Genomic DNA, 23,848 nt, shown 5'->3' with positions numbered 1-23,848 from the left:
AAGGACCGGCCGCGGGGGCCGGGGGTCCAGTCCAGAAGCGCCATGGACAGCCCAGCGGCGAGTCCGGCGAGCCGGGGCAGGCTTGGTCCCGGTGGTTGGACGCAATCTTCCGTACTAGATGCTGTAGGTACAGTGCCCATGTCGTCTCGTCTCGTCGTGGCTGTGTCTCAGGCCCAACAGAACAGGTAGACTGTCTGAAAATCCTACTGCCATTCGTTCGTCGAGGGCAACACAGAGCACCAGAATGACTGTCAGGTAGATCGCAGTTTTCCTGGTCAGATCACAACATCTTGAACGTCTTGAGAGTGGACGGGACCATGGTCTGAATGAAATTCTGAATCGAGAGATGATCATCACCATCCATATCTATGCTGCAGATACGTGTCGGTGCGAAGGCACCAACTTCATTCATTGCTGCATGCCAAATACTGTCTCCTCCTAGCCCCCCTAGGCCTTCCCCGCCCTACAACTACAACAGTGACCGGACGGAAGGCGACTCTGGCCTGGCGTCGACGCGTCGTCCTCATGCTCCGGCATCCAGCTCGGCCAGAAAGGATCACACAAGATACAACATCATGTTGCAAATATGACATAGGCAAAGCTGTAACTGAACCCCAGCACACAGGAACACATACTACAGACAGCACCAAGGGGGGAACCATGGCAGAATTCGTATTGACATAGGGCAGCGACAACGAGACCAACTTACAAACCAGGCTCTGATCATACCGATTTGCTGCCCTGCAGATTTGCGAGAAGAGTCAACTGCACACTTGGGCAATCAATTCTTGCACCAGAAAAGAAATGGCAGCATCAGGGCCAATAATTGTGCATAGCGAATGACAAGGAAACTACAATCAATGCAACATCAGTCCCATTCGAGCTCCTCAATGGACAGGAACAGCAAATCTTTCATATTATTTCGCATGTGGGTGTGTTGTTCACCTCAAGCTGGCAGACAAGAGAGGACTGTCGGCATGGGTAACATGCTGCAAGCAGACACCTCAGAAACCACAGAGCTCTGCCTCCTTGTCTTCCTCACGCTACAAATTACAGGAGACTTTGCAGTCAGGCGCTCTTGAGAAACTTAGCATGGTGCGCAATGTGATCGTCCATGAACGTAGCGATGAAATAGTAGGAATGGTCATATCGAGGCTGCATCCGTAAGATCAGAGTAGCCCCTACAGCCTTGCATGCCTCCTCGAAGTTGTGAGGTAGCAACTGCTGCTCAGCCAGGAACTTGTCAGCATCCCCCTAAACAAAGTTGTCAATAAGAGCACAGCACAGTGGATAAGAACTCCCACAAAAATAACTCTTTTTTACTTCTACTCTAAGACAAACAAAAAAACTACACACCATAGCCTCAGGACTCATCAGACATTTCAATTAAAAAAAGACTCATCAGACATTTAATTTCTCCAGAGTCACACTGTGGGTGATGTATGATAGTTATAAGCTCTAAAATCTATCGGAACCAGTTGATAAGCTTGACCCTACCCTACTCTTTAGGAGCCTACACGATTAGACTTCTAACCAGTTCAATCAAAACATGACATTTTAAATTAAATCAATCCATTCAGGCTGTAGGGATCTATGCTACTGTTAATAACTGTTAAGTGACCCTGATAGGCTCTGAATAATGCTCATGTGTGGAGTACTACAAATGCTACGTTAATAAGTAGAGGTCTCATCGTTTGATAAGCTAATCCAACCCAGTGCAGAAGATCATCAGAATGGCTGTACTCGATCACGTGCAACAGCGTAACAAAGAAAGCATGAACAGCCCAATTGACAAAAATGTTCTAAGGTCCCCATTTGCCATCAACTTCCCACCTACCTATTATCCAGGATGGCAACTCAATAATGTTCACACAAACATCTGAGTAAAGCTACTTGAGTCAGATTCAGTGGTATCTCAAAAAAAAATCCAGCTATAATGCTAAGTAGATTTTCAGATGTATCCTGGATTTGTTCTGATACGGGCTGGGTGGTCTGGGTGAGATATCATTTTCAAGAATGAGAGATATCAAATGTAAGCACTAAAATGAGCAGTCAACCCTTTTTTTATTAAAAAAAAACATGTGTGGCAGCAGGGGCGGATCCAAAGGGGGGGCTGGGTGGGCTCCAGCCCCCCCTATAAGTATGATTTGTTCATTAAATTAGGGTTGATTAGCCTTAAATTTTTATTGATCTCTAGCTTTAATCCTACATATCCACTATTTAGCCCCCCCTTGGCCTCCATCCTAGATCCGCCACTGTGTGGCAGGTGGTTTGGCAACACGGGCATGTGTGCCACCGCACTCGACTTAAAATCATACTTCCTCGTTTTCAAACAGCTAATAGTTCCTTTCATGTTTTCAAAATATAGGACAACAAACAAGCCTGGCTAGAAACAACGTGACAGCAGAGACAGGACATGAGTGAATACATGCCAACACTATACCTGGTCAATTAGGATAGGAGTGGGAACATTGCTGTTCTTTTTAATCAGGCAGGTTGCATCATATTCCTACACAAATCAGGCACTTATAAGTATCCAACATGTCTCGGAGATAAGTGATTTCTAAAGAGGAGAAATGGAGAATACCTCCCAATCTGATTTAGTTGGGCCCAGGTAATTTGAGAATGCTTTCTGACCCCACGGGCAGTTTATTGGATTGGCAATTGGAGCAAATGCTGATACTGACTGAAATATATGATAAACCCAAAATTCAGGGTGAGATTCAATACAGAATGTCATGGACGAACTTGAAAAGGTTATCTTGGCTAAATAAAACAGCATGCCAAGAGTACCTTGTATTTATCAGTGTTTTTCAAGTAAATTGTCAGCGCACCATGCCCTCCCATTGAGTGCCCAAAAATTGATGCCTGTGAAGTGTTAAGCTGTTCAAAGTTGTCACTTAAAACTTTTGGAAGTTCCTTCACAACATAATCATACATGCGCCAGTTTTTCCACTTTTCATTTGTGGCGTTCAAATAAAACCCGGCACCTAGTAACAAAAAGAAAACGTTAACATATCTGAATGTGTGTGCAGAAATAAAATCATCCAAGCTGCTAGTGTATACCACATTCAAGTAGTGTTTCCGCAATGTTCCAACAGTAATGCTTTGACAGAATGTAATGGACCTCCCCTTACTACTAAAGCACTATTATAACCTACTTGCTATAATAAGGGCGCCAATTTCCATCTCTTCCTCAAAACACGTTAAAGAATCTCATCATGCACAGCTACTGTATCACCATGAGCATACACAGGGCAGCACTACAAACAAGAGACACTGCACACTCATTTTCAAATATGCTAAAATCTACCTAGGTTAACACAGGGTGACCATGGTCCAAGATCACAATAATTGGTAAAAGGCACAAATGAATTGTATACTGTATAGCTAGAACTCTAAAATATTTACTATCAGGGCTACAGGAAGTAAGCAGTGTTCCTATCCAGATCACTAGATACATCAATATGGAAATTGGCGTGATTAGTTCTTACAAATTGAATGTTGCTTCTATTGTTACTTTATCGATAGATTACCAAGTTTGGTCCACCGTAATTGAACCCAAGTGTTTTTTTTTTGGCGTGATTTCTGTTCTCCTTTTGTAATTTGATAAGTTTTTGTTATGAATGATTCCGCAAAAAATGCTGATGTAAATCACTGTAGATAAATAGGTAAAGAAAGATGTACTAATGCACTGTGTTACATGGATACATGGCTGAAGCCTCGTATCGCATATCGGATACGTATCAGATACAAATACGCGGGCAATGCATATCTTCGGAGTATCCGATTTTTGAATATTGAGTATGTGGGCCGATACATATCTGTCTATTCGATACGTCCCATCCCAGCAAGAAGCAATGCTCTCTTATCTCCCTCTGCCCCCAACGCCCGCTCGCACCTCGCGCTGCCTCCAATGAAGACGCTTGGTGATGCCTAGCCCCCGCTTGTCAGCTGCCTATATAGCTTTATCCATAGTGTCAAGAGAAATTCTTTAAGTCCAGAACGTGCTGAAGATTTGGTCTTTGTGCACTCAAATCTGAGGCATCTGTCAAGGACTGATGCATACAAGACAGGAGAGACAAGGAAGTGGGATGTGGGAGGAGATTCTTTTGATTCGCTTGGTGATATTGGCATTCTCGAAGTGGCTTACCAGCCTTGATGAGCCTGAATTGCAAGCTGTGTCTTTTGGTTTGGATGATCTGCGGCTTGATGTTATGGATGAGAATGAAATGAGACAAATGGGGAAATAAGAACTTGATTCGAGCCTAAGTTGCAAGCCTGAATGCCTTTTATTAGTTTTCTAAATCTGAGATTACTATATTTGAGAATTTGAGAACAGACTTGAGACCAGCTGTACTGTAATAATATAACTTTAGTAGTTAAGTAGATTGCAACGTTTCATTGTTACTCACTTTTAATATGTGATGATACTCTCTCCCTTCGAACCAAGGGCAAATGGCTTTATGTTACGCACTTAGCAACCATTCTCCTTGGAAGTTAGAGTAGATAGACTATAGAAATTTATTTAGCATTTGTTTCAACTGTATTTGTGTTCATGAGATTCAATATTACCATACAAAAATCATATATCATGCATTCATGTGGCAATCTATTGTGCCATAGTTCACCATTAACTTTAGTAGAGATTGGACTAGTAAAAGTGCTGCTCAATGCAACAGACTTATACATGTAGTCACAACAAATCTCATGCATTGCCTAAAAAAAGTACCATCATATAGTGAGCTAATGCAGACTAGCCTATAACCTCCTGCTGAATTTGTGAAGTAACAATTAAGAAAGGCGGATGATGGCAATGGCATAATGAAATCATCACGGGATAACTTGTGAAGTTGGACATTTAATCAAGTTGGACATATATTTGTGCAAAATCCAAAACTTATAGCAAGATTATCTTAGTTAAAATCCTTCATTCCTTACCAACACCAAAATCATAGCTGTCTGACTCTCCTTCAATATTTAACCCACCTGCATGAGCCAAAGAAAAAGAGCAATGAGAAAACAGAACTCATTTACAGTAAGAAAATAATAATAAGCATATAAAGTGTATTCTCAATGATGAAAGGTGAAAACTATTAATAGAAATGAGATCACACTGGGAGAAAACATAACTCATTTACAGTACGAAACTAATAAGCATATAAAGTGTATTCTCAATGATGAAAGGTGAAAACTATTAATAGAAATGAGATCACACTGAGAATACTACAAATCATTTGCAAGAAAAGGAACAGACAGTGCAGTGATTGATCAACAGGACCCTAGTTATATGGTAAATTAGGAAATAATCGTTACTATTGGTTATGTCACTAAACTCAACTATCAACTATGTTTAGGCTGGGGAGAAGAAAAAAAACAAATCCTAAGATTGTCTTGCTCAGACCAATCCCAGAAAAAGGATCTACAGTGGTGGGATTACTCATGACACAAGCCTGTAAGATATCAACACTTCAGATAGTAAACCCTTGTTCCTTAAGCTCTCTAATATACCAGCAGCATTGTATTTATCAAATCAATTTTTAGGAATCCAAGTCAATACAAGTCCTGACAAGTCATAGAAAGGATAATACTGTGATATTAAAACTAATTGGCAGATATACAAAGGATGAGCTACCTCACATGAATAAATGGCTCTAAATTCTACCATACAATTGCTGGTTAGGCCACATAAATGAACCAATAACAGTGAAAAGTCACTAGTAGGTGGTAGTGCAATGAACAAATACCACTATGAACTTTAGAACCTTTCTTGACAAGTCCCCGATAGGGGAACATGTCAGGTTACTCTGCCCTTTTGAGGAGGTGACACTTTTTAAGTTGAAAAGCATTTGATAAGCATTAGTTCCACTGAGTTAAAAAAATGTGCCTACTAACATCTTCAAAATGTAACTCTGGTCCTTGCATAGGGTAGGAACCAGTTGCATGCTGCCTAAACCTATCGAAAGGAGTGATAACACAATCGATTCTAATTCTAAATGGGCCTCTCATTACACATTGGAATTTGGCAGTCAGCCAGAATATGCAGGCAACCATTAGATGCCAGACTGCCACTTACTGAAAGTAGAAAACAAATAAACCTTGCCACTAGCGAGATTATGATTCTCAAGGCACCAGACTGAGCCTCCAAAGTTTTCTATAGGCACCACGCTTCCGGACCGAACACATAGATGGGCAGGCATAAACCCTAGAAACATAACGCTGTCAGACAGAGGGAGCAGGGGTTCAATTTCGACATACGTGGGGATGTGTCAGGCGAGACGAGGGCGATGCCGTGGGCGGCGGCGGCGCGCTGGGCGCCGGACTTCATGATGAAATTTTCGTCGGTGCAGGTTAGGCCAGAGAGCCAGTACAGCACCTGCAAAGCATCAATACGACGCCGCGTCACATTCCGCGGCACATATTAGCCAACCGAGAGAGATAGAGAGAGGATAGAGGAGCGAGGGCGGCGGCGCACTCACGGGTATGTTGGACGCCGGGGACGGGGGCATGTAGATGGAGAAAGTCATGGCGCAGCCGAGGGTGGCGCTTTGGTGGCGGAAGCGGAGGTTGAAGCCGTCGAACATCTTGCTCCTGCTCAGTTGCTCCAGCGCCGCCGCCATCGTTCGATCCGCGCCGCGGCTTCGGCTTCGCCTTCCGAGTTCGGATGCGGTGTCGCTGTGGAGGATTGGGGGGTCCGGTGCACGGAGTGGGGACTGACTGACTGGCGTTGGGCGGATAGGCAGGAAGTATCCGAGGGATGAAGGGCCGTCTTTAGTTTAGAAATATTTTGCAAAATGCTACCGTAAGTGTTTTGTTGGTATGTGATAAATATTGTCCAATCATAAACTAACTAGACTTAAAAGATTCGTCTTGTATATTTCGATCAAACTGTGTAATTAGTTTTATTTTTATTTATATTTAATACTCCATGCATACGTCTAAAGATTCAATATGACAGAGAATTTTGAAAATTTTTATGTTTTGGGTGGAAGTAATATATGGCCCGAAAGCACGAAACCGTGTATAATCAGATTTTTTTTTCCTGAACTAGTGCCAGAGCCAAAGTTTTCCAGAGTCGACATGAAAAGTGTTTTACAATATGTAGGCCGCCTCCTCAAAGAAATGTATGGCCTGAGACACAGCAAAATAGTAATTTTCAGGAAGACATTTTTCTTTGAACCATCTAGTCACACACAAAAAAAAAGGAATCTCTTGTACTGATAATGTTATATACTACTCCCTCCGTCCCAAATTATAAGTCATTCCAAGAATCTTGGAGAGTTAAAATTTTTCAAGTTTGACCAAATTTATATAGTAAAATAATAACATTTTTGGTACCAACCAAGTATCATTAGATTCTTTGTTAGTTATATTTTCATAGTGTATTTATTTTATGACATAAATCTTTATATTTCTCTCTATATTTTGGGCAAACTTGAAAATGTTTTGACTCTTCAAGATTCTTAGAATAACTTATAATTTGGAACGGAGGGAGTACTCCGTAGCATTTTGATATACCCATGCCAAGACTAATTCTCTCCCTTGGCAGTTGGCAACCATTGGCATGTTCCAAGCATTGTGCTCTTTTAGGAGAGTTACATATCGGTCAGCCAGCACCTGACGGGCAAGTTTCTCATCTTGTGAGTTCTTGTGTCATTACATATCTTTATGCTGCAGGAATATTGCAGAAAACTGAGAAAAGCATCCGCAAACAAGCCCATCTTGACCGTGAAAATCAGACACACCCACACAACACGTTGCACGATGCCAATTTCCAGCAAGAAATCTTCCTTGACTACTTTTCAAATTGGGTGTTCATATAATATGCACTTAGAACATTTATTGATTCAGTAATCTCTTGTACATTATAGCAATGAGGAAGCACAAAGAATTAGACAACTCACAAAGCCCCATGCAGGTCGGACACAGGACAGCAAGCACAGGGGAGACACCTGCTCGAAGCACAGCGTCTGTTTATATTCTACTAATTTACAGGATTAACTAGATCATGGTTTTCCAAGGAGAGACGGGCGGTAGAATGCATGGCTTTGTGCCATCTCAATCCTTTCCCGAGGATCATTCATCGTTTCATCCCTCAGTGCTTGGAGGATGTCCCTTGCTGGGAGCTCCCTGCACACAAGTCAGGTATACTATATCAGAAGGGTAAAACGAAAGCAGTGAAATGCATGAGTGAGAAGCGGTCACTTTTCACTCCTCAAGCACACTGTAAATCTCTCCAGTTATGTGGAGAGTAATGGTGATACATAGCACAAACCTTTTTATCAGTATTCTATAAAGCCTCTTCAGAATTGGGCATAGCTCAGCTGGAGCGACCAGCTTGTTTTCTTCCGGGTGCTGCACACTTAAGCTGGGTTGACTAAGCAGCTCAAAAAATGCACCAACGGCAGAGACACCCTGTCCAATGGAATAATAAAATGATCACGGTGTGTAAATAAGGAAAAGGTATGGTTGCAGATGTCAGGGTTATCAAATATCTAGGAAACTTCGACATATTCTGAAATTGTTGCCTTCCAACATTTGTTAGATTCTCAGAATCAATAGAACAGGACAAAAAAAAAACAGTCATTATATTACCTGAATCATTCCCTTTCCCTTGATACTATCGCCCATGTCAGGACTCAACTCTCCCTTGGCAAGCATTTGCCCATACCATGCATTGCGACCTTTTAGGAGAGTTACATAAGTGTCAGCCAGCAGAGGACCAGCGAGTTTCTCAGGTTGTTCTGTCAGCAAATGAGTGATGAAGATCATTTCTGATGTGCAATGAGAAAAATATACAGATTTGCTTGTTGCACTCTCATTCGTTAAAGCAGCCACCATTCCTGAAACATAAAGAGAAATATGATAAAATAGGTACTCAACGTTCATTCAAAGAATGGAAATTATCAAAAAGTAAGCAGCAAGCATTTAACTCTATTCCCTATTTCAAGGTTTTCCAATTCGATTGTTTCTTTTCTTATTAAAATTCTAAGGAGCTCTTCTGATTTTAGTGTACCCCACCCATACTCTATTCAAGCAAAGAGGTCATGTTGATGGCCCGATGGATGACCATTAAGAGATCAACTAAAATTTAAGCAAAGAAAAACATTTCCCTGTTTGTCATGTTTTCTTCAATGTCAAGGAGTAGAATGCCAATTGTACAATAGTGTTGACAGCTAAAAAGACATAGAAGTTAGTTTTACCAGCGCCAATTGCATAGACATTCTTCAGGCCACCCATCACCTCATGAGTGACAAGATCACTGTTGTCCCAGACAATGAAATGTGGCTGCCTCAAAAACTTAGCAAGAGGCTTCCTCCACTTGTTGGATCCACAGATTCGAGCGTTTGCATATTCTTTGTTATAAATTTCTGAGGCGATGTTTGGTCCTCCTAGATACAGTATATTCTCAGTTGGAACTCCAGCTGCAATGCATCCCTAAAAAATATCAGACTGTACTGTTGAGCTCAAATATGCAGGCCAAGCATTAAGCAGAGAAAAAACAACAACTGACTATACATTTCAACCAGATGCATGTCAAGATCAAGGCCATTCCATCCATCAGAGTATTGAAGAATGAAGATAAGCACCATGTCATGATCATGCCATAAATTTACAACCTTGGTGTGTTTGACTTACAGTATACATAAAACACATGGTAAATAAAGAATTGGAACAGACAAGTAAACACATCAATTAGAATTCAGTACAGTCTTCAAATGGAGGAGAAATTTTAATACTATATCATGGAGCGAATGGATTGTTGGTGAGCGCATATCCACAAACTAACTGTGTTCAGCAGCTAATGGCATTAATTGTGCAAATTACTATCTAGTTATGGTATAGAAGAGAAGCAGTAAATGGGCTCATGCTGTCCTAACGTAATGAAATTATTAGCATAGACTACAGACATCAGGTTCGTTTGTCAGAGATGTGCAGTACACAAATGAACTTTCCACATGATAACATTTTGTACTCCCTCCGTCCCAAATTATAAGTCATTCCAAGAATCTTGGAGAGTCAAAGTTTTTCAAGTTTGACTAAATTTATATAGCAAAATAATAACATTTTTTGTACCAACTAAGTATCATTAGATTCTTTGTTAGTTATATTTTCATAGTGTACCTATTTTATGACATAAATCTTTATATTTCTCTCTATATTTTTTGTCAAACTTGAAAATGTTTTGACTCTCCAAGATTCTTGGAATGACTTATAATTTGGAAAGGAGGGAGTACACTGATAAAGAATTCTGCTATTTAATTATTACACTATCTCAATCAGCTTATCATGCATGTCACAAATCATAAACTTTTTTCAGCAACCAAGACTATTCAACTTCCTTAAGGAAACTTGTTGGTTGAATCTTTCAAGTTTAAAATACGCAGGCAGGGACAAGACAGAGACAAGAGAGGTTCTTACTTGCAGAGCTAATCATTTGAGTAGGTGTAATGATACGAGGTATTGGATCCAACGAGGCTTCTATTCCCTTGGCAAGGGAAATTATCACTGGAACACTGATCCTCTCCTTCCAATACTTGCTGATCTCATCAAACACCTCCCTCGTCTCGGTTGACGGCACCCCATTCACGACGATGTCGGCATCCCAGACGGCCTCCTGCAGGTTGGTGACGACCTTGAGAGGGCAGAGCGGCGTCTCGATCATGTTCAGACAGAAGCCATCCTTGAGTATCTCGTCAGCATACAGCGTGCGGTCTCCGAGCCGCGCCTCGACGTACTTGAGGTAGGCGCAGCGGCGGATGAGGCGCCTGAGCACGTCCTCCCTGGAGTTGATCACCTCGAACAGGTGCTCCGCGGTGGAGCGGTCCACCGTCCGCCCCGGGCGGCGCCAGATCCTTATCTGCACCTTGTCCCGGAAATGGCCGTAGGCATCCTGCAGGAGAGCCGCGAAGACACTGCCCCACGCACCGGCGCCGACGCTGACGATCTTCAGCAAGTCGCCCTCCGACTTGCCGAGCAGCCGGCGCAGCTCGTCCAGCCGCTCCTCCGTGGCCGTGCCATTGCCACCGTGGACCGATCCATTGACGTGCACGCTCCCAACCATCTCCCAAGCCCAGTAGTCAGTGCAGCAGGAAGGGCTCGGCTCACAGGCGCGCGCTCCACTAGCTAGGTAATTAATCGAGCACCTTGAGCGCGAGCGCGAGGTATTCCCACCCTCCCAGAGCCCGATTCCTGCATCACCCAACGACCCCGCCGCGCGCGAGACCGCTCCGACCGCCGCTCACCAACCGCGGACCTAACGAAACGCCCTCCGATCCTCCGCTCAGACTCTGAGAGCTGGTCATCCACCGCCACCTACAAACCAAAGAAACGGCAAGCAGAGCACAGAACAGAATCAAGCACGGCACGGCACCGCGCCGATGTGTAGCAGGGTTGCAGTGATGGATAAGTAAGGAGATGAGCCGCAGTAGTAACGCAAGCGGCTACCTTTACGTCGCCACCCACCTCCAGCTCAAGGATCCCGGGGACGGAGCTGGCCGGCAGCCGGCATTGGGAGAGGAGGAGGGGCGCGGGGTGGGTGACGGATGGGGATGGGGATGGATGCAACGGTCCGGCCGGCGCTGGATTGGAAGCAAGCGCCCGATCGGCGTGGATATGTAGATAGATGGGGGCGGGGCGGCCCGGAGGTGGGTGGAGGCATTGATGGGCATGGATGGCGCCAACCATGCAGTGCCCGCCATTAATGAGCAAGCGAGCGAGGGCCGGGAGCGGAGACGTGGAGTGGAGTGGGGGAGGAGGAGGAGCAGAGGGGCGGGGCATGCAAGACAGTCCTCTGCTTCAGTGCTTCGCTTGCTGCTTGCTTCCCGAGCTGGTTGTTGACGAAGATGGAATTTTAGGCAGAGTGATGTGATGAAACGAACTGCTGCGATCGACACCGATGAGCCAGCAACAACGACGGAGATGGGGGTATGGGAATTGGGATGGCATGCTATCACGAAACAGGCAACAGATGGAGTTGATCACTGTCTTCGTTGACACTGGCACATACTACATGCCATGCAGCACATGCGGCCATGCGGGAGTGGACAATTACAGCTTGCAGCTTTCTAGCTCAGCTCCATGGAGGCCAAAGATACCGACGTCCCTCTCAGAGTCTCAAGCACATTTCTAGCTCCTTTCTTGATTGTCAGTTGCAACCTCCACCATGGTACTCCCTCCATAACAGATAACAGATGGTGTTTCAGCTCCGACTCCGAGTACACAAATTAAGAAAGAATGACGCTGATGCTGATTTGTTGTGAAAGAAAAACATTGCTGGCTGACTGTAAAATTCTGGTGATGGTGATAAGTTGAAGCGAACAAAGATTACTAGTCTAACACAACTCGGCGATTAGGAATAGGACTGTACCTAAGATTTGGAGGCCCTGAATCATGATGGGGTCTTAAATTTTGAAAAAAAAAAACATCATAACCAGGGCATTCTTTCACTTAAGGCTGTCTCCAACACCAAATCCATTTGGGAACCCAAACCCAAAATGGGTCTCCAATACAGTACCTATAGCCTCCAACAGAGTACCCATACAGAAGACCCACTTTGGGTATCACGAGAGGCATAACTCAAATTTGGGTATCCTCTCTCTTCGAGACCTATGCAGAGAGTATTGTCTTTTAGGTCTTGTGATTGGAGAAGACTAAAAATAGGTATGAAACCTTTTATCTGTAGCGCTACCTAAAGGACAAATGAGTCTTGTATTTTAGGTGACGATTGTTGGAGATAGTCTAAAGTAAAAGTAAAGGAGGCATAGCCAAATCATTTTTTTTTTCACTTCAAGTTGGAAGCTAGGAAGCCAAGCAGTCCGGTGGACATGCCACTGGACCTTACATTGGTGAATTGGTCCAATTAATAACAAACAATCAATTACAGGTTTGTTTGAATATTCCACATTTTTTTCTTATTTAAAGGATTAGCTATTACTGTATTAATTATGACTTAGTGTAAAGGCCCTTAAGTTTTGGGACCTTGAACAATTGCTTGCACTCTTCTTCTCTTTGTCAATCTGCATGTTAGCAGTCAGATCGCATTGTAGGAGCGCTGGTTGGAGAGCGATGGACACATGAGCCACTTTAGGTACTCTAGCGTCTCTTTGTTCAGTTATGAGCTGTGGAAAAGCAACTTTGAACAATACGTTGTGGAAAAACAGTAAGTTGTTTGGTTAAAACAACTATGAAACCTATTCCCGCTCTTTGTCTCTATTGAAACCGTTGCGAAAAGTCTCTCTACTTTCATCCATTTAGGAAAACACACACTTGAAAGTAGGGTCAAAAGTTCTAAAAAAATTGTACTACACGAACTTAGGCCTTGTTTAGATGCGAAAAGTTTTTGGATTTCGCTATTGTAGCACATTTGTTTGTTTGTGGCAAATATTGTTCAATTATGAACTAACTAGGATCAAAAGATTCGTCTCGTGATTTACAGGTAAACTGTGTAATTAGTTTTTGTTTATATTTATATATAATGCTTTATGCATGTGCCGCAAGATTCGATGTGACGGGAAATCTTTTGGGGTGAACTAAACAAGGCCTTAGCTTCACATTGATCGGTGCCCTACATTTTAGTTGCATAAGCATTTTCTAGAAGCTAAACCAGCCCCCCTAATCTTGTATATGTAAATGTTTTATATAAAAAAAGAGTAAAATTGAACTTATACCATGTTGTCATCTAGGCCCATCAAGGTCCAAAACTAAACATATCAATAATTATTGGTTTACTTTTTTAAAAAAATGGAGGAAAGCTAGGCCCATACTTGGGCTACCGTGCTTGTTGAAGTAAACTGGGCTTGGACGTACCTAGCCATGCATATTTTCTTTTGGAAAAAGTCTACCTTTTCTCTCCCAACTTTCACGAAAGTCCGCTTTCTCTCTCAACTCAAGAAATTAGAAAACCACCTCCATTAACTTTTCAAACCGTGCATTTTATCTTCCTGGAGTGGTTTTAAAGGTGGTTTTACTATAGTGAATGGTGACTCTGCTATGTCTTTTTTCTTTTTTATTTGTTTAGGCTAAATCTTTAAAAAAAATCATAATAAGTCACAGAAAAAACGTAAAATAGAAATTCTAATTTTGCTGGACTCCACATGAGTAGATCTACACATATGTTATATATATTTTTTGTTTATTTTGGCTAAATCTTTGGAAAATCATAGTAAATTATAGAAAAAATATAAAATATAAAATCTAATTCTGTTAGACTCCACATGAGCATATCTACATAGTGAACATATAATATGATATACTTTTGTACAACTTTTTTACTATAGCTTTAAAATTATGCTTTTCTATAATTGTTTGAAATAATTCATAGTTGCAACTTCTATAATTATTTTGTTAGACTAAATCATATCATATTATATGTTCACTGTGTATATTTACTCATATGGAATCCAACAAAGTTAGTTTTTCTATTTTATGATTTTTTATGATTTTTAAATAATCAACCAAATAAATGAAAAAGAAAAGGACAAAACCTTCATAGCGAAAACTTTGTACTAAAGCAAACTATATTATATGAAGTCCAACAAAATTGATTTTTTATTTTTATAATTTTTTTGTGATTTACTATGATTTTTCAAATATTATGTCGAAATAACTAAAAAGGAAAAAATAAAATCACTGTGAGTGTAGCAAAACCATCGTTTGTAAGACCTTCTTCGAAACTGCTCTAGAAAGATAAAATGCACGATTTAAAAAATTAAAAGAGATAGTTTGCCCGATTTTAAAAATCGGAGGAATTAAAAGGGACTTGGGTGAATTCTGGGGGAGGAAGAGTAGACCTTTTCCTTTGAGAAAGATGCACATATTTTTTTTTTCGAAAACCTATGGAGGACCAAAAAGCCCGCAGCTTGGCTAAACTAGCTAAAGACTAGACTCCAATTGGGCTCGCTTTTCTTGCCCCAACAGCCCACGTCTAAATGGAGCCGAAAGGAACCCAACCCAGAGGAAGCATCCGGCGCAGCCGACCCGGGCCCGATGTCGCTGGTCGCCTACGACGCCTCCTCCGACGAGGAAGACGCCGGCGAGCCTCCCGTCGCCCCGGCGCCACAGCCTGCCCCCATCGGTCCGGAGCCAAGGCCTCCGTCTCCTTCTACATCAGTGGGTGCAGCTCCTCGGCCTACGCTGCCGCCGCCGGCAGCCAGCCAGTAAGCTTCTCTCCTTGCTGTCTTCTCTCTCTAGGGTTTCGCATGTAGAGATGGGTGTTGCTTGGTAGGTGACCAGCTGACGGGGCTGCCTGATTGAGTGTGCTGTACTGGAAACTGAAGCTACCGGCTATCGAGTCGCTGTACTAGCAAACCCTGCATCAATACGATTGTTTCGCTTTCCCATGTACTTAGCTCACAGTAGCACGACATCTCTGGTGACGAAGGTTTAATTCGGAATGAATATTGGCATGCATGCGTTTTGCAATGTGCTCCTTTAGGGATGCGATTTACTTCTACACTTCTATACATATCTGTTCATCAGGATGTGCTTGCCCTTCCCTTTATAATAGCACAGCTTCATCCATTCTCTTTATAAACCACGGAACTTTTTCTCCCTGTATAAACACATCAATACATTCACTTCACAAGCTTAGCAGCACTCAAGGGAACCCAATTTAATCCAACTAAACACTGTATCTAAAATGATAAGGTTGGTCCCGGGACATCTCATTGACCACAATGGTATTCTCTATTTTGCAATGTTTGGAATGCTTAATGATGGCTTATGAATGCAACCGACTTCATGTAGAGTGCATTTTGTTTATGGCCAAATTAACTATATGTGAACAAGTCAGTCACATATAAATTCTGGAATGACAATGCATTTGTTCACTACTGCTGCTGCATTGGGTTCTTCATGGTCCTTCCTCTTAATGCTCACCATGTACCACAATTAGATGGTGATAATGTTGTTCTACTTTAGCATGCCAGTATAAATCAGTCTGGAAATTTTATACTTATATAAGACCCAATCGATTTGGTGGTGGTTTTCGTGTGGTGCTAGATTACTCTTATCATGGTTTATACAGGCCGCTTGTTGTCAGAACGAGGCACTAAGACTGTTCTGTTCCCTTTGCATGGGCCTGGTAGTTTCTCTAAACTCGAACAAGTAAGAAAGAGCATATTTGCCTTGTCCCTGATATTCTTCCTTTCTTTTGGGAAAGGAAATAAATTGTTTTTCTAATAGGATAAGTTAGATTATTGAATGCCCTGTGATGCTTTGGTTTATTGGGCAAAAATGTTGCAATTGATATTGGTTATTTAAAGCAGATACTTCCCTTCTGTATTTAATCTCCTTATTGTATTGGGTACGAATGTAATTCATTGCTCCCTCTTTATTTTGGTTACTGGTATTGTTTTTGTTTCTTCTGATTTTTTATTTTCAGTTCTAGCTGCATGCTGAAGTGTTATTCTGGATGTATACTTGACTACTTGTCAGTTTCCTAAATGCACAGCACATTATTACCAGTACCCCCACCATTACTTTATAGGTTTCATATGGTATTGTTTAGTTCTTAACTTATTGGTTTTGTTGTTTTGGTCCAGGAGTGTAGCACCGATTAATTCGAGTAATGTCTCTGTGGCCACACCATCATTGGACCTACCAGATGTTGCAGATCTCTTTGCTCCCCCTGCAGACAATGCATCAAGGAAGAGAGAATCAAACGGGTCTGCTCTTCATGACGCACGCAGTAAAATTCCAAGGATGCAATCACAACACGGAGGCATAAGAAGTGCAGCAGGGAACGCTCTAATTCCACCACAGCTTCGTGGAAGGTTAGTTTTTAATTCTTTTCATGTCCCTTTCGGTGTCATATGGGACCATCTCATTATTTGTATTCTCTCACCCCCTCAGCTAACCAATCGAATGAGGTTTGTGGGCTCAGTCCCAGTATGTATTTGCCAATTGTTCACATTATGTATTTTGTATCCCTGAGTAATGTCTATCTTTTGGTACTGCTTCACAGGAGCAATGTTGTTACTGAAGACATGAGCAAACTCTTTGTGGCTAAACGAAAAGAGTAGCATCTTAACACTTTGAACCAGAACCTCCATTTGGACTTCATAGACACATGTACTGGCTCCCATAGTCCCCTGGATGTGGCGGCATGAGCATGATCTAACGATGTTGCTGACTCCTAAAGAACTGAAGGAAGGATACCGCAACATGGACTATTAACCCACAGCGGGTCGTCGTCAGATATCAAAATGTTCTCTTGAACATTTCTTTGGTGCTCGCTTTTCATGTTCAATGATGCTACAAGCCTGATGTTGGATGTATGCAAACTTCTGTAACTCTGTTATGTTATGGCAGCTAGATGCTACTGTTCTGTTTAGGAGTTAGGGCTAGATGCTACTCCATTTATCTTTTGATCGGTGATGACAATCAGTCAATCGCCTTGTTCGCTTGAGCTTATCAGCCAAATTTGTCAGCCACAGTGTTTTTCTCTCACAACAAATTAGTCAACAGTACTTTAGGGCTAGATGCTACCCCTGGTTAGGTCTTGTTTAGTTCACCCCAAAAACCAAAAACTTTTTAAGATTCTCCGTCACATTGAATTTTGCGACACATGCATTGAGTATTAAATATAGATAAAAATAAAAACTAATTACACAGTTTATCTGTAAATCGTGAGATGAATCTTTTAAGTCTAGTTACCTTATGATTGGATATTTTTTGTTAAATAAAAATGAAAGTGCTATAGTGTTAAAATTCAAAAAAATTCTGAATCTAAACAAGGCCTTTGTTCAGGAATGCTGTAAACTACGTATTCATCTCTTAAGATTCTGCTAGCAAATGAGCTTGTTTCTTTTAGTGGGTGTTTAGTTTCCCATAAAATGCAAGATGCCAACTATTCTAGAATGATGAACAAAATGTCAAAATTTTTAAGGTTATATTTAGTTCCATCTAAAATGCAGAATTTATTGCCCTCTTAGTGGTTTTTTGGGTTTTTTGGCATCCTAAGGCTAAAAGTTAAAATGAAGAATAGTCATTTTTTTGCTAAAATTTTTGCATGATGCTTAGTTTTATTATACAAAATGATAAATCAAAATCCAAATTTTTTTAGATCAAAGGAGAAAAACACCCCCTTAACCTAGTTTTGACATAAGCTAATTCCACGCCTGTTGTAAATTGTAATCTACCGTAACCATCCTTCTGCACCATTGCAGTTGGACCAAGAAAGATGTTAGGGAGTGGCAAATAATTTTTTTATTACTAAATTTATTTAATTTCGCTCGGCGCGTGTACTTTATTTTTTCCCGCAAAAGATGTTCGCGGCCGAAATTTTCGTCCAAATTTGCGCGGCCGAAATTTTCCTCCAAATTTGCTTCTTTCCTCTGGAAGGAGGCGCCGTTTTGGCTTCCCGAGTACGCTTCTCCCGCGGCGTTTTGCTTCGGAAGGAACCGGCGCTCCCTCTTTCAGCGCACTCATCATCTCTCCTCCGCTGCCCCCCACTCCCCCCATCCGTCCTTGGCCGTCGCATTTCCACCCCACCCCACCGAGCCCCGAATCGATCTTGCTCGCTTCGATCAATGGCGGACTAGTGCCGAAGCGAAGACGCGATACCCTGCAGGATTTCTGGCCTTACTCTCTGCAAACGGAGGTATACTCGATAATCCCTCGGTTCCCCCAATATTTTCGCACTTTTTTTTTTTGGGTTTGTTCATCAAGTTTGATGATCATGTTCTCCGCGGCACTGAATCGTTCGTTTCTCGCTGCGGACGAGAGGGATTTGGTCGAACCTCTGATTGCCGATTGTTCCACACGGCCTCTATTAACATCGCCTGCGGAGTGCGATGGGCTTCTCTCCTATCCTAAACCTCAAGCCAAACCCCATATTTACGCGGAGTGGGATTTTGGCGATTGCTTCGTGACGAGCGCAGTGAGCGTGAGATTGTCAAGCCGACGCGTCTGTGAAACTAGCAGTTGTGATTTTGTTTCAACAGAGATATCGTAGCTTGCTATAACCCCTTGCCGCTGGCTACCACATGTAGCTTTCCAGCCTGCACGACTTCTCTTGAAACTCTGCTTGCAGTTGGTTGTGTTGCCTTAAATCGGCATACGCCAGGACACTAGGACAGGGCAACATGGTCATTTATCTTGTAATCATACATTTTTTTCTCTCTGCACATGTGGGTTTGTATATCTGCATTTGAATACTTTATCCGTTTCAAAATGTTCCTTCCATATTTGCAGTATTGGTGTTTATATATGCATCATCTGACCATTTGAATTTGAGAATATTCCAGCACTAGTATCAAGTTTATGTTTTCTTATCAATTCAATAATCACATCGCAATTTATCTGGTGTTGGTATGCTATTCACAGTTTTCAATCTTATAGGTTCTGCTTGCCTGTATCTCCAGCAACCACAGCCTGGGTACAATGAGCACCACAAGAGTTCAGGGAAGATTAAATTACCTTAATTCACAGGAGCCTGGTGATGAATCACAGGCTACTGCTATTGATATTGTGGAAAGACTGCTGGTAGAAGATGACATAGGAACTTCTCAGAAAATAAGTGCTGAGCCAATGAGTGGAACAAAGTCAGCTTCTATATTAGGCACAAAAGTAGCCCAGTGCCTGGCCAAAAGGGGTGACTGCAGTAGCCCACTCCAAAAGGCAGGTATTTTTGACTGGGCTGATGACTCCAGTAATGATGAGTGCACAACCATTATGATTTCCAGGAAAAAACAAAGGATCCATGCTAATACTCAAGCAAAGAATTTGACCTCCCAGACCATTGTTGGTTCCATAACAGAATGTAATGGTCGTGACTCAGGCTTGAATTCTTTTAAGAAGCCAGAGCCTGTTGGTTCTACTGATGATTTATATGATGCATATGATATTGGGCCATGTACTCAGATGGCAGCTGAAGCCATGGAAGCATTGTCCAATGCATCAACTGTAAATTATGCAGTCAGGGAGAATGCACATCCTGAAAGTTCAGTTCTTAGAACAAATTTGGGAAAAGAAAGCAAAGCCAACAAGCTATGTTCTGAATCGCCAATTCGAAGGCAAATTGGTGGAACTTCAAGCTCTGTGAAAAAGCATCCCAGCAAGTCGAAAGACAAGAAGAATCAAAAACAGCTGGCAGGGAAAGCAAAAGGAAGCATGGACAGTATCACTATACAGGGAGATACAAATCATGAGGTGTCTGAAGGAATCAAGAGATCTAGTCCAAGCGATTCAAATATTGTAGGCTCTGATGCTGTAATCCACCCTAAAAGGAAGAGGACCTACACGTTTATCTCAAGAAGCTCAAAAGTTCAATTCAATAAAGCTGGAAGATCAGCTACACTTAGATCCAAAAGTACAGAAGTAGCTGACTCATCAACAACAAATCCAGTTAGCATATCTGGCCCTGATTTAAATCAGCTTGCCAGATTAGAAAAACAATCCACATCTGCACAAGAAGATCATAACTCTAGTTTGACAAATAGAGAACCACTGAAGGAGCTAAATAGCAAACACTCCCAATTTAGGACACAAATATCAAAGAAGCCACTGAAGAGAGGACTTGAGAAATCACCAGGTTCCAGAGAACTTGCCAGTCTGTTAAGAAATGAAGCACCTCCAGTTTTGCAGACAAGCAGGCAAAGAAGAAACATGTCCAAAGTCCATGTTCTGCTGAGCCAAAGCATGGATAAGGAAACCATCAAAATGCAAACAAAGGTAGTGGTTCAATATATTAGCTGTGCATATTTAAAACAGTATTTAATGGTCTGTTGATGAATCCCATTTTTAAAATTTTCTTGGTGTTGGCAGATATTGATATACTTTGGACTACCAGTGGCGAAAACTATTTCAGAAGCTACACACTTTGTTGCTGAAAAGTTTGCCCGTACAAGGAACATGCTTGAAGCAATAGCTATGGGCATACCTATAGTCACGCCATCATGGCTTGAAAGCTGTAGAGAAGCAAGGTGCTTCATTGATGAGAAGAAATACATTATGAGAGATATGAAGAAGGAAAAGGAGCTAGGCTTTAGCATGCCTGTCTCACTTGGTAGAGCCTGCAAAAAACCATTGCTTCAGGTTTTCCTCTAATAATTTCTTATCTATGAAGTGTCCAATTGAAATTAGAGATAGTATTCTTGACAGAGGACAGTATTCTCTTTTTATGCCAAGAAAAAACTCGACATTTACAGTATGCTCACATCATTCCTTTTGTAATATTTATCATACTGTTTCCTGAGGTTTCCAAAATTCGTTTCAGGGTAGAAGAGTACTAATCACACCAAATGCTAAGCCTAGCAAGGAGCTTCTGACAAGTTTAGTAGTTGCAGCTCATGGTCAGGTATGCAATTTGTAATCTAGATATCCGTATCAGTCTACCATCTCACTGTCTTTTGGTAGTTTAACTAAATTTGCATTCATTTATGAACCATGTAGCCATAAAGGCATAAATAGAAAATTTCGTATAATTGCTTTATGTTTTACTGTAACTTCGTGTAATGAATAATTTTGTATGATCTCTAGAATCCCATGTTTTGTTCAATAATTTTCATTGGCTAATTTGCTTTAGTGCTAAACAAATTTTGTCAGCCGTTGGCGAGAATCACAGCCTCTACAGTGAAGAACAAAAAAATTGAGGTGGCCTTTGTACTCTCTTGTGAACAAGATCACAGTGTCTGTATGCCATTAATTGAGAGTGGTACATGTTATGAATTTGCCCTCCCAAAAATCTTCTTCTGTTGCTTCTCCATTTCTTGCAATTTAGGGAACAAGTTCTGTACAATTGTTTCAGGTCTGAAAGTCTTTGACTCGGAGCTTCTGTTAAATGGTATTGTCACTCAGAAGCTAGAGTTCGATAGGTACATGCTTCTATCTTAACAAGCTAGGATCATGTTGTGTCTTGAACATTTTGATATTGATGAAATCTACCCTGCCTTCTAACTCTGAAAGCGGTATATTTTGTTTTCAGGTATCGCCTCTTTCCATGAATAAACCATATGAGCGTGATCGGTTCGGTTACAGTACCATGCAAGGCAGACAAAGTACTTCTGTACATACGCACCCTTATCTTTCTCTAGTTACTCTATGATCCTCTGGACACTCTTTGCATGTATTTATCGTTCGAGCGTCTGGCCCTTACCACAATTATTTGCTTTCTATTGGCTCTTTCTTTTGTTGTATGACTGACCATGTTAGCCGTTATTAAAACCAATTATCTGCATGGATTGGATTATCATATATCATTCTGCCAATGAGCCTATTCAGTGTAATGGTAGAACCAATCCATTCGGTTGGGGTTTCCACGAGGGATTTGAACCCAGTGGTCTGATGCTTTATTGTTTGACTCTGAGCAGTATACTCAAGCAAGCTAAGTTCTTGTGCATTCATCAGCCTCTCTTGCTGAAGTGGCACATAATATAGAGCCTTGCCTCTTGTTACATTTCCTTAAAATTTTTTGTCCTGATGCAGTTTGTAGCTGGCATTTTTATCCATAACAACATGCACTCATGTGAGTTATGAGAAAGAGAGCAATGTCATCAAGAACTCCTGGTTAGAGCTGAAAGAGTGATGCAGTATGTTTGGACTAGGAGGCACAGGGAACAAGCAGTCTTGATAAAACAACAGATCAAGAGCATCTGGTGTGCAGTTCTTTGTATCGCTTCTTGTTTGTGTGCTGTTTTTGTGGATGTTTTGCATTTGAACCTATCATGTTAAAACTGGCTTGTGTGTGTGTGTGTGTCCCAACCAACTCTTTATTTCAGAAACTATCACGCAGGAGTTTGGGAGAGTTAAATGTTGCAGTTATAGCATGATAAAAATCTGTAACATTCTATTCTATAGAAAAGAAAACTTCGAACATCCTCTCTATAGAAAATGTTGCATTCTTGATAGAAAAGAAGACTTAATATGATTATAAGCATCACCCCTACTAGTGTTTAGGGCCAAACCTTCAGTCAGTCTTCTCTTAGAAGATTTTTATGTAATTTCTTAGTTTTTTCTTGGATTTTTTTTGTTGGATCTCTGGTCTTGTATCTGTACATATTGCTTTCTCTTATATAATGAAAAAATAGGTAGGTGCCTCCCTGCTAGATTCAATTAAATACATACATTTTTTTATGTCGGGGCATCATTTAATTAGAGGCCCAGGGTGAAAATGCTACGGATCTTAAACCATTTACATCTTTAATGGCAAGTATTGTGGAATGTTCTCTCATGATACCTAGATGTATTATACAACAAAGGAAACAGTTAAATAACTTGGATTCATGAATCATTCTGATGTGCTAGGATGAAAGACCTATCCTAGTGATGGTTGATAGAATCCCCTTAATGATGAGATTGATTGTTCGTACTAACGCGCACTATTGTTGAGTAGTACTACTGCTGTCCTAAAGTAAATGCATTTTTATAGCTATGCGGCTGGTGTATCACACGGAATAGCTGATACGATCCTTTATTATTGAGCAAATGCACTACTGCACCCAATATAATTGACCTGGCCTTCGATAAAAGAGGCGCCGATATATATGATCGGCCAACAGATGTTCATCTTACTAAGGCCTTGTTTAGTTCCAAAATATTTTGCAAAATGGACACTGTAGCTCTTTCATTTGTATTTGACAAATATTATCCAATCATGGACTAACTAGGCTCAAAATATTTGTCTCGTCAATTCCGACCAAACTGTGCAATTAGTTTTTATTTTTGTCTACATTTAGTACTTCATGCATGTGTCTAAAGATTCGATGTGACTGGAAATCTGAAAAATTTTGCAAAATTTTTTAGGAACTAAACAAGGCCTAAGACACAACACCCACACAATGCCAGCAAGATCAGAAAAATGTCTAGGGAAAAAACAGATAGTGCCTAATCGAAAGCCACCACCAAA

The 23,848-nt window shown here is 41.4% G+C and overlaps 4 protein-coding genes across 4 annotated transcripts; 2 read left to right on the top strand and 2 right to left on the bottom strand.

The window, feature by feature from the left end:
* LOC8081319 (S-formylglutathione hydrolase) lies at window positions 651–6,747 on the bottom strand. Its single transcript, XM_002456871.2, has 7 exons — window positions 6,480–6,747; window positions 6,259–6,376; window positions 4,942–4,989; window positions 2,794–2,990; window positions 2,588–2,686; window positions 2,444–2,509; window positions 651–1,254 (listed from the first exon to the last, which is right to left on the bottom strand). Exons 1-7 carry the CDS (start codon window positions 6,618–6,620, stop codon window positions 1,069–1,071), a joined length of 855 nt encoding a protein of 284 aa, XP_002456916.1. The 5' UTR covers window positions 6,621–6,747; the 3' UTR covers window positions 651–1,068.
* LOC8062295 (probable glycerol-3-phosphate dehydrogenase [NAD(+)] 1, cytosolic) lies at window positions 7,808–11,854 on the bottom strand. The gene is made up of 6 exons (XM_021456409.1): window positions 11,449–11,854; window positions 10,423–11,316; window positions 9,204–9,425; window positions 8,596–8,843; window positions 8,276–8,415; window positions 7,808–8,130 (listed from the first exon to the last, which is right to left on the bottom strand). The coding sequence occupies exons 2-6, from the start codon at window positions 11,063–11,065 to the stop codon at window positions 8,007–8,009; spliced, it is 1,377 nt and encodes a 458-aa protein (XP_021312084.1). The 5' UTR covers window positions 11,066–11,316; window positions 11,449–11,854; the 3' UTR covers window positions 7,808–8,006.
* On the top strand, window positions 14,915–17,482 carry LOC110433386 (homeobox protein Hox-A3). Its single transcript, XM_021455365.1, has 3 exons — window positions 14,915–15,158; window positions 16,545–16,775; window positions 16,967–17,482. Exons 1-3 carry the CDS (start codon window positions 14,989–14,991, stop codon window positions 17,022–17,024), a joined length of 459 nt encoding a protein of 152 aa, XP_021311040.1. The 5' UTR covers window positions 14,915–14,988; the 3' UTR covers window positions 17,025–17,482.
* On the top strand, window positions 18,391–23,041 carry LOC8081318 (BRCT-containing protein 1). Its single transcript, XM_021455712.1, has 7 exons — window positions 18,391–18,604; window positions 19,345–20,676; window positions 20,770–21,039; window positions 21,221–21,301; window positions 21,550–21,658; window positions 21,752–21,818; window positions 21,929–23,041. The coding sequence occupies exons 2-7, from the start codon at window positions 19,387–19,389 to the stop codon at window positions 21,945–21,947; spliced, it is 1,836 nt and encodes a 611-aa protein (XP_021311387.1). The 5' UTR covers window positions 18,391–18,604; window positions 19,345–19,386; the 3' UTR covers window positions 21,948–23,041.

Source organism: Sorghum bicolor, chromosome 3 (assembly GCF_000003195.3).
Source record: "Sorghum bicolor cultivar BTx623 chromosome 3, Sorghum_bicolor_NCBIv3, whole genome shotgun sequence".
In the NCBI taxonomy this organism is placed as follows: domain Eukaryota; kingdom Viridiplantae; phylum Streptophyta; class Magnoliopsida; order Poales; family Poaceae; genus Sorghum; species Sorghum bicolor.
Note: the sequence above shows the minus strand (reverse complement) of the source record. Positions and strands in the feature narration are given on the sequence as shown.

Bases quoted from the DNA above. Each gene is read 5' to 3' on its own strand.
- LOC8081319 (XM_002456871.2), bottom strand. From the start codon at position 6,620: ATGGCGGCGGCGCTGGAGCAACTGAGCAGGAGCAAGATGTTCGACGGC. The intron at 6,377-6,479 runs GTGAGTGCGCCG...GATGCTTTGCAG, and splicing joins CCCCGGCGTCCAACATACCC to GTGCTGTACTGGCTCTCTGG. The intron at 4,990-6,258 runs GTATGTCGAAAT...TGGCTCATGCAG, and splicing joins CTCGCCTGACACATCCCCAC to GTGGGTTAAATATTGAAGGA.
- LOC8062295 (XM_021456409.1), bottom strand. From the start codon at position 11,065: ATGGTTGGGAGCGTGCACGTCAATGGATCGGTCCACGGTGGCAATGGC. The intron at 8,844-9,203 runs GTAAAACTAACT...TTTATGTTTCAG, and splicing joins TGTCTATGCAATTGGCGCTG to GAATGGTGGCTGCTTTAACG. The intron at 8,416-8,595 runs GTAATATAATGA...TCCATTGGACAG, and splicing joins AGGGAAAGGGAATGATTCAG to GGTGTCTCTGCCGTTGGTGC.
- LOC110433386 (XM_021455365.1), top strand. From the start codon at position 14,989: ATGTCGCTGGTCGCCTACGACGCCTCCTCCGACGAGGAAGACGCCGGC. The intron at 15,159-16,544 runs GTAAGCTTCTCT...GTTTTGGTCCAG, and splicing joins CCGCCGCCGGCAGCCAGCCA to GAGTGTAGCACCGATTAATT. The intron at 16,776-16,966 runs GTTAGTTTTTAA...ACTGCTTCACAG, and splicing joins CCACCACAGCTTCGTGGAAG to GAGCAATGTTGTTACTGAAG.
- LOC8081318 (XM_021455712.1), top strand. From the start codon at position 19,387: ATGAGCACCACAAGAGTTCAGGGAAGATTAAATTACCTTAATTCACAG. The intron at 21,040-21,220 runs GTTTTCCTCTAA...AATTCGTTTCAG, and splicing joins GCAAAAAACCATTGCTTCAG to GGTAGAAGAGTACTAATCAC. The intron at 21,659-21,751 runs GTACATGTTATG...CAATTGTTTCAG, and splicing joins TATGCCATTAATTGAGAGTG to GTCTGAAAGTCTTTGACTCG.